Source organism: Ambystoma mexicanum, chromosome 2p (assembly GCF_040938575.1).
Source record: "Ambystoma mexicanum isolate Mex_15411 chromosome 2p, UKY_AmexF1_1, whole genome shotgun sequence".
NCBI classification, from domain to species: Eukaryota; Metazoa; Chordata; class Amphibia; order Caudata; family Ambystomatidae; genus Ambystoma; species Ambystoma mexicanum.
This window is the reverse complement of record NC_090923.1, coordinates 290961654-290980680: the sequence shown is the minus strand read 5'-3', so window position 1 is coordinate 290980680 and position 19027 is coordinate 290961654. Positions and strand designations below refer to the sequence as shown.

At 44.6% G+C, this 19027-nt stretch overlaps 1 protein-coding gene across 3 annotated transcripts in view; it reads right to left on the bottom strand.

Moving 5' to 3' along the window:
* The window catches only part of PTPDC1 (protein tyrosine phosphatase domain containing 1), a 980126-nt gene that overhangs the window by 291194 nt on the left and 669905 nt on the right, over positions 1–19027 (bottom strand). For all 3 annotated transcript variants that reach the window (XM_069643571.1, XM_069643572.1, XM_069643573.1), the window contains exon 6: positions 7075–7212. In XM_069643571.1, coding sequence (XP_069499672.1) covers positions 7075–7212 — 138 coding nt within the window. The remainder of the gene's footprint in view (positions 1–7074; positions 7213–19027) is intronic.

The following is a 19027-nucleotide window of genomic DNA, read 5'->3' as shown; positions in this document are numbered from 1 at the left end:
TACTGGTAGTGGAGTAGTATTTTGGGTGCGGTTCTTCGTGGTGCTGCAGTCAGAGTTGTGCTTTGTGGGTCCCTCGATTGCTGTTGGGCATTTGTTGCTGCTCTGTATAAGGGGCGGTTGGTTTGTGCTCAGAGGGGCAGCTCTGATACTCTGGGGGGCAGACTGGAGTGGAAGGTGTTTAGTGCGTAGGAGGCTAAGTTTGGTTAGGTAGATGTGTTAGTGTTATCTAACAATAGTATGTCTAGGGGTGGTAGCCCTAGGTTCTGAGGGGCAGCTTAGGACAGACGTAAGTACACAGTTTATTGTTTTTAGTTCTTGTGGGTGAGAATAGAGGGATTTGGGGAGTTAGTGTCGAAGGTCGTGGCATGTTGTTGTCATGGAGTTAGTGTGCCGTTGGCATTTTCTATGTGGTCCGGTTTGGCCTGTGAATGATTCCCTTTGTGTGTGGTTCCTATTTGTTGAGGTTGCCAGGGGTTCTGGGTATAGGCGGCCGCTGTGTGGGGGATTTCTAGTACCGTGTTTGTGTTTGGATGATTAAGGTTTGGTGCTGGTCGCGTTACCTTAGTCATTCTCTTGTGTTTCCCTAGGGAGGGAGAGGTGTTGTAATCTGGCTTAGAGAGCTTCTGGGTGTGATGTCATGAGCTGGTGGAATGTTTGTGTTGGAGGTTCTACTGGGTACCGTTAGAGACAGAGAGAGAGCACAGAGCGGAGAAGTATGGGTGTGGGGGTGAGCCCGGTGTTTCCCTTGTGAAGTTGTGCCTTCAGTGTCCCCTACCATCCCTGTGTTTAACCTGATTGAGAACAGGACCAGGACAATAGATCACCATAAACTTACCTTGGTGTCCGGACATCCACTTTGTTACAGCCTCCTTGGCGACGACGATGGGATCCTCCTGACTTTCCGTGTCCTCTGTAGGCCTCCTGCGACGAGGAGAGGTCCGCTTGGTGTTACGACGAGGAACCGTAGCCGAATCCTTTGGAGGCACCTTGTTTGCCTCTGGAGCTCCGAAAGGATGGCTGTCGCTGTTGAAGAACACCCAAGGCCCGAGCCGTCTCGGTGTCCGCCTTGATGGCCTGCAGTGACTCGTCCACTGTCTTGCCGAACAGGTTGTTCCCGTCGAAGGGCATGTCCAGTACCCTGGTCTGCACATCCTGATGGAAGTTGGTGGCCTTGAGCCAACCGCGCTGGTGAAGGCAAACGCTGTTGCCCATCTGACGAAAGCCGGTGTCAGATGTCCGTGGCCACCGTGATGGCGTGATCCAAAGCCACCTCGCCTTCCTGTAGGGTCTCCAGGGCCTCAGCCCTCTTGTCAACCGGGAGGAAGTCTAGCAGGGGAGCGATCTTGAACCACAGCTCCTTGTCGTAGCGTGCCACGATCGCGAGGTCGTTGGCCGCTTTGATCGTCGTCGCCGCAGACGAGATGACCCGTCGTCCCATGGCATCCAGCTTCTTGCCCTCGCCGTCCGGTGGGGATGTTGAAGTTGATGCCATCGTCCCCGCCGCTTTCTACTTGGCCCCCACAGTGACCACTGAAACCGGGGATGGCTGTGCCCTGAGACACATAAGGGCGGAGTCCGGAACCCGGTACTACTTCTCGTACCGCTCCCTCCTAGCAGGAACCGTGGAGGGGTTCTTCAGGAGTGGCAGCCTCTCGTCCCAGATGTCATCCAGTAACGGGATTGAGAGGACAGTCTTCCTCTTGGCCTCCCGCCGTTGGTAGGGGAAACCTTCCTTCTTTTGATCTTTGGGGCAGAGCTGGAAGAGCTCAGATGCCCTGGCGATCATGGCGTGGAAGGAGCCAATTTCGTCAGGGGGGGCCCGAAGAGGTGGTGAAGGGAGGTCCATTCCGTCATCACCACTGTTGTCCGTCCCCGTCATTGCCATCTCCGTTCCCGTCTCATCCCTCTGAGGAGGGGATGGGGTGAAGGCTGGAAGGGGGGTGGGGGGGAGGAGGATGGACTTGTCTCCACTTATTAGGCGGGCTCTCCAACGGACCAGGCCCCGCTGGGTCGTCGGTGGGGGGTAAGGGCATCCTTGTCCTTATCTCCGTGCACAGGTTCTGTATCGCCATCAGGATAGCTCCTGAGTTGTCCTGCGGTAAGGGTAACAGCTGCAACGGGACCGACAGTTGGGGCGCAGGGTCCTCCGTGGTCCTATATTCCTCGTCGGCCCCCTCGTTGCTCTCCTCGTTGGCCTCGTCGGGATCCTTCCCGTGGGCCCTGGATACCTTGAACTTCTTGTCCAGGATCCTTTGAATGCTCGCCAACTCATCCTCAGAGGTGGTATCAGTGTCCGTTAAGGCTATCGCGCCCCCCCTCTTTTTCCTGCTGTGGTTTCACGGGGGTCTTCTCGATAGGCAGAAAAGATGATTCCCTCCGGGGTGGCAGGGAAACTCTAGCCCTTGAAGTCGTCTCCACTGGAGAAGCCTCCGCAGGTTTCACCGGGGCCACCACGACTCCCTCAATCAAGGCCTTACCGGGGTTCTCCGATTTACTCTTCCCCAAGCCAGAGCGTTGGCTCGTGGTTGATGGCGACAGTGATAATGCGCCCTGTCTGGCAGCCGAGGAGCCCGACCGATCAGCGCTCCCGGTGCCCACGGACTCGCTGTGCTTAGCCTTTTGTTGGGCCCCCGTCGCCGGAGCGCCCTCAAAGGTTTTAGAAGACCGCTCGGATTTCTTCCTCTTCTCACCCGCTGGGCTCTTCCCCTCTAGCCAGTTGGCGAGTCGAATACAACGATCCTTCATCGTCCATTCGGACATGCTCTTACAAAATTCACAGTCCTTCTCCACGTGCGATTTGTCGTTGTGAAAGCAGTAGAGGCACCAAGAGTGCTCATCCTCCTTAAAGACGTTCTGAAGCCCGCATCCAGGGCAGCTCCTGAACAGCTTGGCTCCAACAGGCGTCATGCTTCCCTTGTCCCGGGCCATGTCCACGCGGGGTAGGCCTCAAAGATCTTCTGGAATCCTCTGAGAAGTGGAAACACAACAAAAAAATGCGCCCGAGGGGCATAAATTCAATTTTCTTGGTTTCTCAAATTACCATGCCCTCAACCGAGCCATTATTTTTCACACGTTATTCCTTCCCCACAATTTTCCTGTCTTTTAGTGATATTATTAAAGACTTCCCACTTCTCAGGTACATTATTTGAACCTTTTGGAAATATATCAACTAAATGGATGGCCAACCTAGATGAAACATGCTAAGATTTGTGTTATTTTTGTTTTTCTCTCCTCATTCTTTCTTCTGTGTGCCAGTTTAATTGCCATTTTCTGAATAATTTTCTGTTCTTCTTTTCCTACATGCACTGGCTTACTCTAATTGGTAATCAAATTATCTTCTCATGTCCTTGATTACTTCTTTGTGTTTACTACGATTGCTTTTGATCTCATATGCCTGATTTGCAATTGTATGGCGAACTTGCCACTCTCTTTTTGCTTTGTTGCTTGGGTTTTTTACATGTATAATACATTATTCTGTAATTCTATGTACTGGCCTATTCTGCATGTACATTAACCTGTAGCCTCAGTAGAAGAGCAAGTGCTCGAAACACGTGTCAGGCTACCTTCTTGGGAAATAAACACACACCAACTGCAATTTATATTGTGGTTGCGCGGAGTGTGTCTGTAAAAACAACTTAGTACATGTAGGCTTCCCTTTGTGGATACTTTGAGGGGTCAGAAACGAGAAGCAGATACAAAGTTGTAATGTTTTCAACATCAGGCATTTTTATAAAAAATGAAGGGTTGGATGAAGGCCTTTCTGTCCCTATCCTAAAGAGTTTCCCTACCTACAAAACTAAAAATCAGTCTATGTCTCGTCGTCAAACATGAAAACTGTCCTTGTGTCCAAAACACATTACTCTGACACTCACACTATGAAATGAACTAAGAGTGCAAGGACATGTATCTGACTTATATTTTTGCAAGCAGTGTTCATAAAAAATAAATAGATAAATTGAACAGAAACAGTCTTTTCCAAGGAGGAGTTCTTGCATCCAGAGGGTGATTTTTCCTTCCTCTGAATATTTAAAGTAAGATGACAAAATGTCTCTTTCAAACAACAGCTTCTTAGGAATGGCAACAGTGTTTCTTTCAAATAATAGCTTCTTAAGGATGGCAAAAGTGTCTCTTCTATACAACAGTTATTTGAAGATGTCAACATTGTCTCTTTCAAATAACAGTTATTTTAGGATAGCTTCTTTACCATATACTTTGCAAAAATAAATAAGTATCCTTATACAACTCTGATGGACCTCCTGGTAAACTCCCTTGCCAGGTATGTTTCCACTCCTGATACAACTGCAGATACTGCTTGCCCGTAAAAATAATGGCAGGGCATTCCAAAGAGTAGGGGCTAAGACTGAAAACGACCACCCCCCCCCCACCCACTCCAAACTTTGTGAAAAGGAAGAGATTTTCAACAGGAGATGAGACTCTGAACGCAAGCAACTCGTAGGCACGTATCGCTCAAGTTTGGCTAGGAGATCGGCAGTACCCATACTATGAATTGCTCGATGAGTAATACACAAAATCTTAAACTCAATACGAGTTTTGACGGGAAGCCAGTGAAGCTGCTGTAGCAAAGGGGCAGAAGGAGTACGTCTCGGCACTGCTAAGGCTAGCCACGCTGCTGAATTTTCTAGAACCTGCAAGTGATGGATCAGAAAGACTGGCTAGCCTAAATAGATCTGTTGCAGTAATTGATTGATCCCATAATTGACACATTGACCACCTTAAACCAACAGTCCGCTGGAAGAAAGTGAACTACTTTCTTGAGCACTGTGAGCTTCACAAAAACGACATTACAGACTGCAGCGACCTATGCTTCTCTCAACCCTGATGAAAGAAGCTTTGCACCCAGACTTTTAACTGATGTATTAGGGGCCGCGGCAGAGAGAGTCTGGCCAAAACTCAGCATTTCAGCTGGCTCTAAGCGTCTGAGAGACAACTACCAAAAACCTTAGTCTTCAAGCCATTCCGTTTCAGCCAGATGCATGACATCCAGCTCCTAATAGCCGGAGGGCAGTCTCTGAGTTTTTGTGCGACTCTGTTAAAGGTGTGTCGAAACACCACTTGGGTGTCATCTGCATATGTGTAGAAAGGGACCCCATGTCTAAAAATTAGGTCTGCCAGGGGACGCAGGTAAAGGTTAAAAAAAGACAGGTCCAAGTGGAGAACCCTGCGGCACCCCCAAAAGAGTGCGGAAGGTGCAGAATGGCAGGAACGATAAGAGAGCAGGATAACAGAAATCCTACCTGTTCAAGGCAGTGCACAAGATTGTCATGATCCACTGTATCGAACGCCATGAAAAGGTCGAGGAGAGTCAGCACACCGATCCCCCTGCGGTCCTGCTGCATAGCTAGATTGCGCCCAGAAGTGAAATCAAAACAGACTCTGTGCGCATCAAAGGTTGAAAATACAATTGAAATGAATGCAAACAGCTATTTGTCTCAAAAACATGGGAAACAGTAGGGGTTATGATAGCTTCCATAAGCTTTGAAAGCAGATGCAGCAGAGATATAGGGCAATAGTTTGACACCTCTGCTGAGTTGGTGTTTCCTTTTTTCAGAAGGGCAGTGAAAAAACGCATGTTTCAACGGAGCTGGCGATAACTCCTTTTGGGGTTTACAACGGGAGGAACTTGTATAGTGACAACAAGCCATCCAGAATTTAGGAATTAAGTCTTCTTCTCTTGTAAGGGAAGAATACAGCATCTCACATGATGGGGTGACCACCTTTCCCCAACGGCTGTCTCCTAACACGTGATCCTCCCTCATAATACCAACCTCAAGGTCGGGATCAGGTAACGGCTCCCGCATACTGCCACTTAGGAGGAGATCATTGTTGGGGAATCAGTGATGACTCCATAGAATTGATTAAACAGAATACTGTTACCGTACAATTGATTATTTTTTGGAGAGGTCCAGTACCACTGACAAAATACAGATGTCGTCAGTAGTAGTGCACTTCTCCGATCAAGTAAATTGTGAGGACATATGAAGGTTGTAGTTCATTGGATGGGTGCAATACCATTGACAACATATAGGTGTCTTGTAAGAAATCACATTTAGATCAAAACTACAATATAGGACAACTACGACCAAAGACCATAACGTAAAGCCTTCATGATATTGCTAATAGCAGCGTGGCTAGTAATAGCGAAAATATGGAAACAGAAATCACTACCCACTAATATAGAATGGCTACATAAATTGTGGGGAATATTGGCGATAGAATCGGGCACATATAGAATACAAGTGTAAGCGAGTACAACTCTGACAGATTGGGGAACGGGAATGGAGTACCTTAGGGGAGACTATGTTACAATGGTGCCCTCAGGACTTGAGAGTATTGGACATAATATAGAGAACGGGACGTTCCTCTGACAGGTGGGCAATATCATGTAACTGAAGGATGATGCACCAGTGAGGTCCATGGGGATGGAGAGGGTGAGGGGAGCGGGAGGGCATGGGGATTGTTTTATTGTAAAATTTGGAAATGCCAATAGAAAAAAAAAAGTTTTTAAAAATGCAGCATATAAGTGAAAAAACACCACAAATGTATAAGTGAAACATGCTCTTAAAAGCATCATGCAACAGATCGTTCCCCAATATGGCCTGTTCCCCCTCACAGCATAAAAGTGTCAGGTAAACACCACAAGCTGTTAAAGGCACCATGTCGCATATCTCTCACCAGCTAAAACATTTCTATTGGCTCTTACAAAATAGCTGTTGTGACATTCACCAGGACACACTGGTCATGCCTGTTGAAGCAGCAAACTGACTTCAGGGCTCCTCTCTTTATCTTTGTGGATTAGTCGGACTGAAAGTGAGCAAAGCTTGCTTGGCATTGGGCAAAGCTTGCTCCAGCCAGACATAGAAAGTAGTGAGGGATACATTTTCATGCCTCGTGGCGGGTATAGGGTCCTGCCAGAAATATATTAATGTTTGCAGTGAAGAACTTATACCCATAGTCCTACAGGTAAATCTTTGCTGTACTTGCACTTGCCAAATTTTAAATGCATCTGTTTCAAACTAAATCAACTTCAAATTTAAAAGTAATTAGAAAATGTACCTGTTCTTCCAAGTCCAGCATGGCAGTGAATAGCTACTTTCCCTTCTTGCAATGCAAAAGTCATCACTTTTACCATGTCGAGTATAGTAGTGAGAGAAGCCACACCATAATCCTTCCATCCGAAGTTATAAAAGTAAACTGAAAAACAAAAATAACAGGCGTTTTTTTCGGAAGAGCAAGAATTGTGTTGTTTAAACAAACATTAAAAAACTGGTGATGTCTTAAACAGGTCTCTAATTGACTTACTGACGTATCGGAAAGAATCTAGTTGGTACCCATTAATCATGCATGATTATTGGAAAATATGCTCTCATGCGTGACGTGCTACATGCTGTGCTCATTTCCATTTTCTTCACAATGTTGCTCAGTGAACACATTTGATGCTAAATCTCAGTTGGAATCCATCGACATCACGTCTTTACATAAGAAGGTGCATGACCAATTAAAACACGCTAAAATATCAGTGAGGTAATTTGATAAAGGATACATATTTTCACAGATAGACACTCCAGCATGTTCTTAGCATATTCACAGACTACGCTTCTCATTTAACAAGTGAAACACAGCATCTCAGGAATTAAACTGAATGTTACAATCTCCTTCCTGGCCATCAATGAGGCTCCATGTCGTCCAGAGGGATATCAGTGATGAAATCCTGCACTCCCTTGATGCCAACACTCCATCCAGCCTCAACCTTTGAATCTCTCAGAAGCGTTAGATACTGTTAATCATGCAACTCTGCACAGCCGTCTCATGGCTTCACCTGCTTTGCCCTTAAATTCATTTCTTCTTTCCTAATTAATAGACATATTCCGGCCAAATTGGGCCTTTTCCCCAAGCCCATATCCCAATGCATTGTCCGGTCCATCAGGTTCATTTCTCTCACCCTGGCGGGCGCCTGGTATGAGAGAAGACAAAACAACATCTGTTTGTGATAGATTTGTAAGGGGCAGAAAAGCGTAAGCTTCATAGAGACCTCTGTAAAGCCAGAGGTAAACAGTTGTCCCATGAGGCCAATTTGAGTGAAGTTAGAATAATAAAGAATGCACACCACAATTGGCTACGATGGTGGCGAAATTGCACCAGAAGTACTCAACTCGAGGAGTATTTGGTCTATGTTGGGAGAGGCGAAAGGGAATGGGGGTGAGTGCCTATTAAATCCCATTAATGAGTCGCAATGGGTAATCTTTCTACTGAGTCGGAATGATAAGACCACAACGCTCTCCCCTTAGAGGGCAGACCATAGGTAAGATTCCGATGTGGCCTTTGGATATAGATGAGGAGGACAAAAAATTGACAATTACTAATTTGAAAGTATCTAGGGCACCTGGACCTGATGGCGTAGCCAATGTGGTACTGGGGCAAAACCCTATTGTTTGGTCTTCGCCATTAAAGATCCTCTTTGATAGAGTTGTTGAAGAAGGTAGCATCCCCTCGACCTAATTCCTTTACTAAAAAAGGGGAGTCCTTTGGATACGGGCAATTACCAACTCTTATCTATGCTGGATTGCACGGGTAAACTATTTGCAATGTTTCCTATGAAGGGGTTGCAGAGATGGGTAGATCAAGAGGGAATCCTAGATAGATTTCAGGATTGTTTTCAACCAGATTATTCCACAATCCATAATTTGCAGATTGTAAACTTTTTGGTTGAAAAAAGTAAATGTCAAGAAAGCTATCTTATATGCGTTATTTATCGATTTCAAAGACGCTTTTGATTCTCTGGCAGAAGTTAGAACGATATTAATGCTCTCCAGGTTTACTGTATTACATCAAGTTTCTTCACATGAATAACAATATTAGAGTGAAGCTGGATGCAAGGGGGTCCATGACTAACCCTGTCAACTCCAACAATGGAGTGAAACAGGGCTGTGTCCTGGCTCCCCTTTTATTTAATATATATTTATCAGATCTACCTCATTACCTGGCAAGGATCAGAGGTTGCCAGCCAAAAATGTATGAGACCCATTGTGCGGCCCTAGTTTATGCCCGAGATCTAGTATTGTTAGCTTGCACCGTTTCAGGTATGCAGCGGGTGGCCACTGCTTTATGGGACTATGATGTGCATTATGGTTTGACAATAAATCAGGTGAAAACACAGCTTATAGTATTCTCTGCCAAGAAATTCGCTAAACCAAGACTAATTATACAAGGTATTGAAAAAGCATATGTGTCGTTCTATAAGTATTTGGGGGTTGAGCTTGATCAGCGGCTGGGTTATCATACACGTATAGAGATGCGTAATAGGAAGACGTCTGTACCTGCAATGTTTTGGACCGGCAACCATGTATGGCCTTGAGAGTCTGGGTAGCCTAGATCTCAAGTTGCTTCAAGCCATAGGGGATAGGTTCTGGAGGTAACTGCTTGGCCTCCTTAGTTGTGGCACCATGGCAATTCCGTGCCATGAATTAGGGATATTGTCCCTCAAGGCAATGGTATTAAAAGTTATATAAAAAACGTATGCATGTCAAAACGCTGAACGGTCCAACTAATGTGCTATTGCAGAGCTTGGGGAAAGCAGAAAATAGATTCAGTGTGAACTCAGAATTTAAAAAGAGCATGAGAGGACTTTTCAAATCTATTGGTTGGTCTCCGAATTTGGAGGGGGGCTACTATGTTCTAAAGAAATCTCTTGAGAGGCATAAAGACTTATGGGACTGGAATTAACATTTTACTTACTTAGCCACCTTAAAAAGTTTTCCTTCATCACTAATAGAGTGTATACATATAAAAAGGCCCAGCCCTATTTAGATATATTCCCCTCTAAACACATGCAAAGGTTTACACTTTTATTAAGTATTAATCGCCTGCCGGTCCTTAGTGTTATAGGACCAATGTGTTTACTGTCAGAACAGGACAGGTTTTGTTGCATGTGTTCGAACCCCTCAATGATGGAGACGCCCAAACATATTAACACTGAATGCTCTTAACCTGACCCCACATATATGAATCAGTTAGGCAAATTTGAGCATCATTTAGACACAATCAAAACCTCTGTGTTTTGGATGCAATTTACCAACACCATGAACAGAGCCTTACAAATGGCTCTATTCAGATTGCGGAAGTTGGTAATGAAGGAATTGGCCTTGGTTGGGGCGAAGGTGGCTTAACAATGGCTTTAGCATTAGGTTGGTGTGGGTCCTGCAATCTGAGTGCTTTGTGGTGCAAATAGGACTTACGTTATTTATTTTATAGGAAGTTGGCAGGTTGTTATACTGTATGCAAGTGAGAATATGGATTTTAGATGTTTTATGTTGTAGAGAATAAGAATGCGATCTTAATATGACATTTAATAGCAATTGTTATAATAGTTTTATGATGTAATGAATGTATGATATTTTATGTGTAAAGTTTTATATGAACAAAACCACATTAAAATAAATGAATTGTGGGGTCCAAGATTCCTTCGGGTGTACGTGCGCTAACATAAATTGCTTTAACCTTTAACATAACATAACATCAGGTTACATTCCTCTCACCCTGGCTTCTTAATACTGTGCTTGACCTTCTCAATAATATCATCAACCTCTATTCTGCCATCTTTCAGCCATACACTGATGACACCTAAATCATCTTCAGGCGCCATGGGCCACCTGAGGGTTCCTCAATCATCTCAATGTGCCTTCTTCAGAGTCAAAACTGGATAGTGGTTAACCACCTGTGTGTAAGCCTATCCAAAATAGAGATTGTCTATTTTGGCAATGACATCCCTAAAATTGCCCCCTTCGCTGGGTCCCTCCTGTGCGGGAATCCCACACATCCTGATACCTCCAGCAAAGGGGTTGCTTTCAACAATCATCTTTCTTTCCTGTCACGCAATTCTAGACATTGCTAAGATGTCCAACTTCCAACTCCGAGTCCTGGAGGTGTATCTTTATCCCCTTGAGGTGTATCCTTCTCCTAGTCTCCCTCAGCCGGGGGTTTCGAATGTGCACAGCGTTTGGCTTGACCCATTGCAGGACAACTTCAATTTCACAATTCCTTTCCTTTTTACATTTGCCACCTTTCAGTTGGATACCTAACAGAGAATGAGAACATGTGTGGCGACGAACCGCTCTGTCTACGATATCGTATCTTGACTTCACAGTTCAATCACTCTGCTGTTTAATTATATTTGTGTCGCTTGTCACATATGCTTCACATACTGTTCTCTTCTGTTTTCTCTATACAATGTTGCAGCTTATAACTACAGCTTCACACAGACCGTTCTGGTATCAGTCTCCCCAAATCACTGGCTGTGCTGACTTTACTGGTGCTGCTTTGTTGTAGGAGTCAAGGACAGTAGCACAGGAACAAACGATCCTCCCCGCTTTGGCTATCGACGCAGGAGAGGCCCGGGTACCTCCAACACACAATGCATGTTTCTTCAGGTTTGATTCCGAGACTTACTTTCATGAACCTTTCGAGAATAAGAAACCTAACGGTCTTTCTATGAAAAGATCAAAGGCACTTCCCTCCTTGCAACCCTCTTCGGTCTTGCCGTCTGCTGCTTCCTCGTGTGGTTTGCCTTGCTCAGAGTGTGCTTTTGTGATCCGCCTTTCATCTGTGTGGGGAAGTGTGATGGAAGTCAGGTGTGTGTGTAATGATCAGTAATTGCATGACCCTGCCTGACCATTGTATTGAGACAAGTGAGGTATACGGCTCGGGTGTTAGTTTTCTCTCACAGTGAGCTGTCCATGAGAAAGTGTTTTGGAAAAGGGGAAGAGAGGGTTGAGTTCCTAAGTATCCTACCTGGTAGGATGGGGTAAAGGTGTTACAGGGAAGGGGATACCGCGTCTCGCCGTCCGGTGTCCCATTTCCACTCCCCAAACACCCCTCACCCAGGTGATCCTCCCGCACTGGTCCACCCCCAGGAACTGGATCCAAAAGCAATGCCCTTGTACTGGACATCTGGATGAGAGATTCCCAGGGACTAATGGGTGAGACACCTTCAGATTCCTCCTCACAGTGTGCAGACCAGGAATGATGACAGTATATTGACATAGGGGTTCTCTCAATTCCTGGGGCTACCACCTACCTCCACCATGCTCCTTCTTTCCCAGGTGTCTCTCAGGCACCCAAACAGTGGAAACTGGTACAGTGGGGCTCACCTCTGCCCTCCTGTTATGAGGGCACCTCAGCACTACTGAGGCGATGTTGAGCAGCTAAGTGTGGTGGGTGTGTGTATGTATGTATGCATTCATGCATGCGTGCATGCTAGCGAGGGGTTACGTCTGCATGTGAATGAATATAGTGTGTAGGTACATTCAGATCAGTGTTGGTGTGGCTGCTGTATGAATAGGTAATGTGTGTGGGGGCTGGTGAATAAGGTGGGGTGGACAGAAAATGCAGTTGTATGTAAATGATTACCTAAATAATGTAGATGGTAAATGTAATTGTAAGTGACTTCAAATGAAAATGTGGAAGGTATACTGATGCTAAGATTGATGCTAGAGAAGTAGGCCTTCCTATTCAGCAGCCATGCCTAGTGTAGCTTCCAGAAACTCTCTTTTGATAGATATGTTGCGGTCAGAATGGAGAAAGTAAACTTGACATACTGAAGCGTATTGACTCGCTCACTAGCATTCCGATGCCTTAGTGTCACCCACTCATTGTAGCAAGAAAATAAACATAGGCTGAAGTGTTCTTTAGGACCTTTTATTGCCAGCACCCAAACATGGCATAGCACAAAGACACCACTTCAGGGCAGGCCGCTGTTACCGTCACAGCAACCAAGCGGGCATATCCAGGTCTGCTCATTCTTCGCACAAACCAGTGTTTGCTTTGCCTCAGGGCTTTTTGTTAGCCCTATATGCCGGTGGTCCATAAACCACGTAAGCCCCAGCCTGATTGTCCGATGATTGCTCCATTGCTGCTCCAATGTCTCTTCGGCGAGGCTGAGCTTCAGCCTTACCTCATTAAGTCTCCTCAGTTCCTCAGTTACAGCCGTCTGCAGGACCCTGCTGGGTCCTGCCTCATGAGCCTCATTTCACAACTTCTTTCTCAGCTTCAATAAGTCCACATGAATGTCTCTTCAATGACACCCTCCCCCTCGTCCTCCTGACAGGTTTTGGAAAAAGGAAAAAAACAAACGCATTTCATCAGTCCCACCTCCTTCCACCTGGCTCTTCACTTGTTTGCACTTCTCCCATTCCTCCAGTGCTCCACCTCTGCTCACCCCTCCCCCTTATGTCCCTGCAGTCCTACTAATGCTGTGCTCCCCTCACCAAGGGTGCTGTTCTCAGCTGTCCCCTGTCAGCTGTCCTTAACGAGGCAGGCCGGCGATCCTCGTATTATCCAGCGAGTTTCGGCTTCTGGGCATGGACACCTCATCACACTTAGCAAGTTTAGTCGTTTAGTCATAACCTTGCTTACATTGCCAAACGTATATTCATGTATTACTAATGGAACCAAGTTCAAACGAATTATAAGATAGTTTAAGTCTTAATTGTACAATGAATACACATTTTTGTTGGCATCTCTTAAAGTGAGTAAAAGGGATCTGGCTCTTGTTTCTCGTCATAGAGAAACGTTTTGTACTAATTGGAAGTAGTGAAATCCACCACTGTAAATTCATAGAATCTGTGTTTGAGTCAATGTGGTGACAAACTATATGTGGTGTTTATAAGTGGGTAGGGTGACATAACTTCAGAAAGGCTTTGGGATTGTATGCTGTGTCTTCCTTTGCTCACTATGCAGTGCTGCTATTATTTACCAAACTAACCTTACCCGAGATTCAAGAATACAAGGATGGTATCTGGTAGTGTATGATGTGTTAATTGGAGATAGAGATTTATAGATCAAATAGAATATAATAATGTTGGTCCTGTACATTGGATGTACTACGTTAAAACTATAACGTAAATGTTGGATGTTAGGTTCTACCATATTTCTTCCAGTAGCACTTTTATTGAATGTTGTTTGGATGAAGACTGTCTGTGGATGAATGAGTGTATGAATTATTGTTACTTGTATGTAATCTTTTTAATAGTTAATTCTCCTGCAATGTGAATAATGTATTGAGTGCTGCTTAATTTATGATTAATTCATTTATTTAAATAATGTATCAGGTTTAATAAAATTCCTTTTGATAACCTGTTTGAAAATTAGTTTCCTCTGGCCTAACTTCCGAATCCAATTGTTATAATAACACCCGAGTCCAGAGTGTAGGGTTTCCTGCACCTTTCAGTGACATATATCTGGTCTCAGATTTTTCTAACAAACTTTGTTCACAACTAGTTAATTTGAGATCTACGAACGTGTCTACTTTAGTGGTTGGTGATTTTAATTACTGGAGTGGGAACAAAAAAGACAGAGGCCATTGTCCTAGAAAAAAAACATTAATAAATCTAGATTTTAAAATAATAAACGATGAGCCCACACCACCACAAGGGAACCAATTGGACTGGATTCTATCCTATAATCTACGGACACAGAGCTGTTCAATGGTACCCTGTATCTGTAGTGATCATCACTTACTCTTCACGACTATAGAATTGCAGTCACCTCGTAAACAACAAAACCCTCACATTAAGGTCATTAGTAGAAATTTTAGAAATGTGAAAATCTACCAACTCCAGCCTTGTCTAGACAAAATATTACAATCCTTTCAGAGGCATGACAGCTGTGAGACGCTGCTAAATAAATACACTACACAAAAGAGCCAGTTGAGAAAGTGTCACCATTTAAAACAAAGCTTGTCAGGAAATACAGTAAAAACCAGAAATGGTATAACACTGAGTAAAACAAAATTAAAATGGAAAAAAGGGCCCTTGAAAGAAAATGGCGTCGAGACTAGTCCATTGAAAATAGAGATGGAAGCAAGCTAATAAGAAGTACAAAGATAAGATGAGGATAGCCAAGGCAAATTAATTTAACTCAGAAATTGAAGCAGCAGCCAATACGACTAGTAAACTGTTTGACATTTTAAAAAGCATAGAGAAACCTAAAAATCTCACTCCCCGTTCTCACCAACCAAGGCTGACTCTGACATTGTGCAAAACGCTTTTGCAGCCAAAATAGCAAATGCCAGACAAAATATAATTAAAGTTAGACAACACACTGGTTCAGGAAACTTTGACTAAGGAGGCTTGTAATAAGGCCGGACAGGAGACTTTCAAGTTTGCTACTATCACTGAAGCAGAGTTAATTGAAGTCCTGGGTCAAATGAAACCCGTCTCCTGTGCAGAAAACGTGTTACCTCCAAATATTATTCTCCAAAACAAGGAACAATTCGCTCCTATTCTGTTGAGGATAGTTAACGCCTCTTTTAAGGAGGGAATAGTACCCAAGGAGATTAAGAAAGTTACCATCACACCACTAGTAAAAAAAGTGGGACTGGATCCGAAGGACTCGGGTAACCTCCGCCCCATTACCAATTCAAATTTTATACTGAAAATCCTGGACAGAATTGCCACATCGCAGCTGCAGAATTATGTGGAAAAACATGCATCCCTACATCAACAACAGTCTGGTTTCCAGGTGTCACATAGTACTGAGACAGCTATGTTAGACCTTCAAAATCATATGTTGGGATTGATGGATAAGGGCAAAATAGGGATACTGATGCTGCGGGATCTCAGTGCAGCTTTTGACCTGGTTGATCATCAACTATTGGTCAAAGCACTGAAAGACAATGTTGGTTGCTCCGAAATGGCATTAGAGTGGCTGGTCTCCTTTCTCACAGACCGCCAAGCCAGAGTACACTGGGGAAATAACTTCTCCGACCCTATTTCAATCTTATTGGGAGTCCCCCAAAGAGATAGCCTCTCGCCTATGCTCTTCAATATCTATATGCCTAGTCTGTATAACATCCTGTTTGAAACAGGTGTGTTTTTCACCAAGTATGCGGATGATACGCAGCTCATATTAGACATAGAGGGCTCCCACAGTTTAGATAGTGAAAAGATCGGAAAAGTATACAGGAAAATCAATGAATGGCTGCAACTAAACTGGATGTGTCTCAACGACACAAAAACCAAACTCCTGCTGTTCGGGTCCAGTCGTCTGCTAGCTAAGCTGGGGACGGAGTATGAATCATTCCCGATTAAGGACGCTACAATTGAAGTATCTAATCAGGTTAAAACCTTGGGAATGATGGTTAACTCAGCTGTCAATTCAGAAGCACAGGCTAATTATCTTTAAAAAAATACAGCCTATTACCTGCGTCTTACGAAGGCCTTCAGTCCATTCCTAAATGATTGCAATATGTCCACCATCGCCAGGGCCATAGTGCTATCCAGGCTGGACTATGGCAATGCCCTGCTTATTGGGGCCTCCGCTAAAGACCTAGCCTGATGCCAACTCATACAGAATGATGCTGTAAGGCTTGTAAAGCATCTTAGGCGTAGAGATCACACCACCCTGGCCAGAAGATCGCTCCACTGGCTCAAGGGGGAGGAGAGAATTCCGTTTAAAGCCTTGACCCTTGTTCATAAATGTCTCTACGGAAAAGCACCCAGCTACCTTAAGAATAGTCTCGTACCTTATATCCCGCAGAGACAGCGACGCTCAGGAGGCAAGTGCTTATTGACAGTACCCAAATACAAGCTCAAGTCAAGTAGGGGTAGATCCTTTATAGTGCTGACCGCTCAGTTGTGGAATACTCTTCCGACGATCATGAGAATGGAAGGTAACCACTGAAAGTTTAGAAAACTCCTGAAGACTCACCTGTTCAAGTAACTCAGGATGTCCCAGTTTCAGCAGACCTTACCTAGTCAGATACAGGAGGTTAGTATAGGTTTGTGTTTGTCCTGTCAAAGCGCCCTGATGTCTGCGAGCGGCCGGCGCTATACAAGATGATATACAATACAATACAATACAATATAAGATTTCAGCCCTCGGCTGTGCAGGTTAATTTGTGTATTAAGTGTGGTTTGTAGTTTTTGTTTCATATTTAAATATGTCCTTGTGCATCAACTGGTGCACCTTAGTGTGGTGCCGTGGAAGAGCAATATGGCTGAATCAGACACCATTTCCTTTACAGAGGCACAGATAGCGGAACCTATTGAGGGACCTTCCTTTTTTGAGAATTTGCAATTGCCAATACAAAGTCAAGATACTTCAGGTGAAGCTCTAGTAAGACTTAACAAGAAACAATTCCGCACAGAAATGCACGGACATGACTTGAAAGAATATCTAAAATCTAGTATCATCCCACAGGGTTAACAAGTTAAGATCATTCCATGCCTTTTTCTGGATGATAACGAATATAAGAATGCATTTAGCCAAGTGGCTACTAAATATAGCTGAGATCTTCAAGTACGAACTATCACTACAGCCCAACGAGTGAGTGGTAAAATTATGGAGGCATTACTAGAACAAGAAAAAGCGTTTCTAGCTAATGCATTGATCCTTAAAGCTAAAAAAAAAAAAAAGCTGGAACAGATAGAAAAATCTTTTCAGGAATTCAAAAACATTACCAGTGAAAAAAAGACCAACAAATTGAAGAAGAACAAGTTACTCTCTTACCTGGTAACGCGCTGTCCTCGAGGGCCTCCGTCGAGCCGACGTCACCGGATGTTATAAGTAGGATGCACAACGCCCGTAGCCTCAGTTGTAGTTTTTTCCGCAAAATGTGTGGCACCAAACCACTGCCAGTATGACCACAGAAAGCCTTGCGGAAACGTAAGCTGCAATCGCACAAGAAATTGTGTAGCGGGGCAGGTAGGGAGGGAGCGATATGGAATAAGTCGTCGGACCATCCCATCGAAAGAACGTTACCAGGTAAGATACTCATTTGTTCTTCGAGGAGATTGGGTCCTCTGACGTATTCCATATCTATGACAGACTCCCAAAGCAGTACCAATGTATGGAGGAGGGAAACAAATTTAGAATATAGAAATTTAGAATGCCCAATCAAATTGCAGAGTAAAGGACCGCATTGCCAAAGGCCAGATCCTGCCCATGGATAGAATCGAGGGAGTAGTGACGTACAAAAGTATAGACCGAAGCCCAAGTGGCTGCATCACAGATGTTACGAATAGGAACACCCCTCTGCAGGGCAGTAGAGGCACCCATACCCCTAGTAGAATGGGCCCGTAAGGCTACCGGAGGTTCCTTACCTGCCAAGCGGTAACATTCAGAAATTGCCAAGATAATCCATCTAGACAAAGTCTGCTTAGTCCCAAACACCTTCCAGCGTAACCAAGAAAGAGCTGATTGTCCACTCTGACCCGGGACATGCGAGAAATGTATAAACTTAAAGCCCTCCTAGGATCCAACCTATGGAGCCTCTCCTATTCCTTACCAGGATGTGGAGGAGGATAAAATGCCGGAGGAATAACCTTCTGGCTCAAATGAAATTCCGACACCACCTTCGGAAGAAAGGAAGGACGAACTCTAAGGACAACCCTGTCCTTATAAAACACAGTGAAGGGTGGCTTAACTGAAAGTGCCTGCAACTCACTCACCCTACGAGCGGACGTGACCGTAACTAAAAACACAGTGTTAAGGGTTAACAGCCTCAAAGGACAAGAATGTAAAGGCTCAAACGGAGCACCCATAAGGAATTTCAGAACAAGGTTCAAATCCCAACCAGGCACCTGGAAAGGTGCCGGCGGAAACACATTAGTGGGTCCTTAGAGAAATTGAGAAATTAAAGGAATTTTAAAATAAGAACACTCCTCAGACGAGTGCTTAAATATAGACAGTGCCGCCAGGTAATCTTTACCAGTACCCACTTGCAGGCCCCTGCGGGCCAAAGAGGGCAAAAAAAAACAGAACTACAGGAATGTCACATGAAAAAGGATCCACATTCTTAACCCTGCACCAGTTGCAGAACGTTCTCCAACGGCAACGGTACAGGGACTTTGTTGCCGGCCGTCGGGCCGAAAGCAACACTTCCATCACGTCTTCAGGGAGGTCCCAATCCTTATATCTCAACCTTTCAGAAGCCAAGCGTAAAGGTTGAGGGATCTGACCTCTGGATGGAGAACCTGACCCTCCTCCCGTGAGAGCAGGTTGTCTCGGTGGG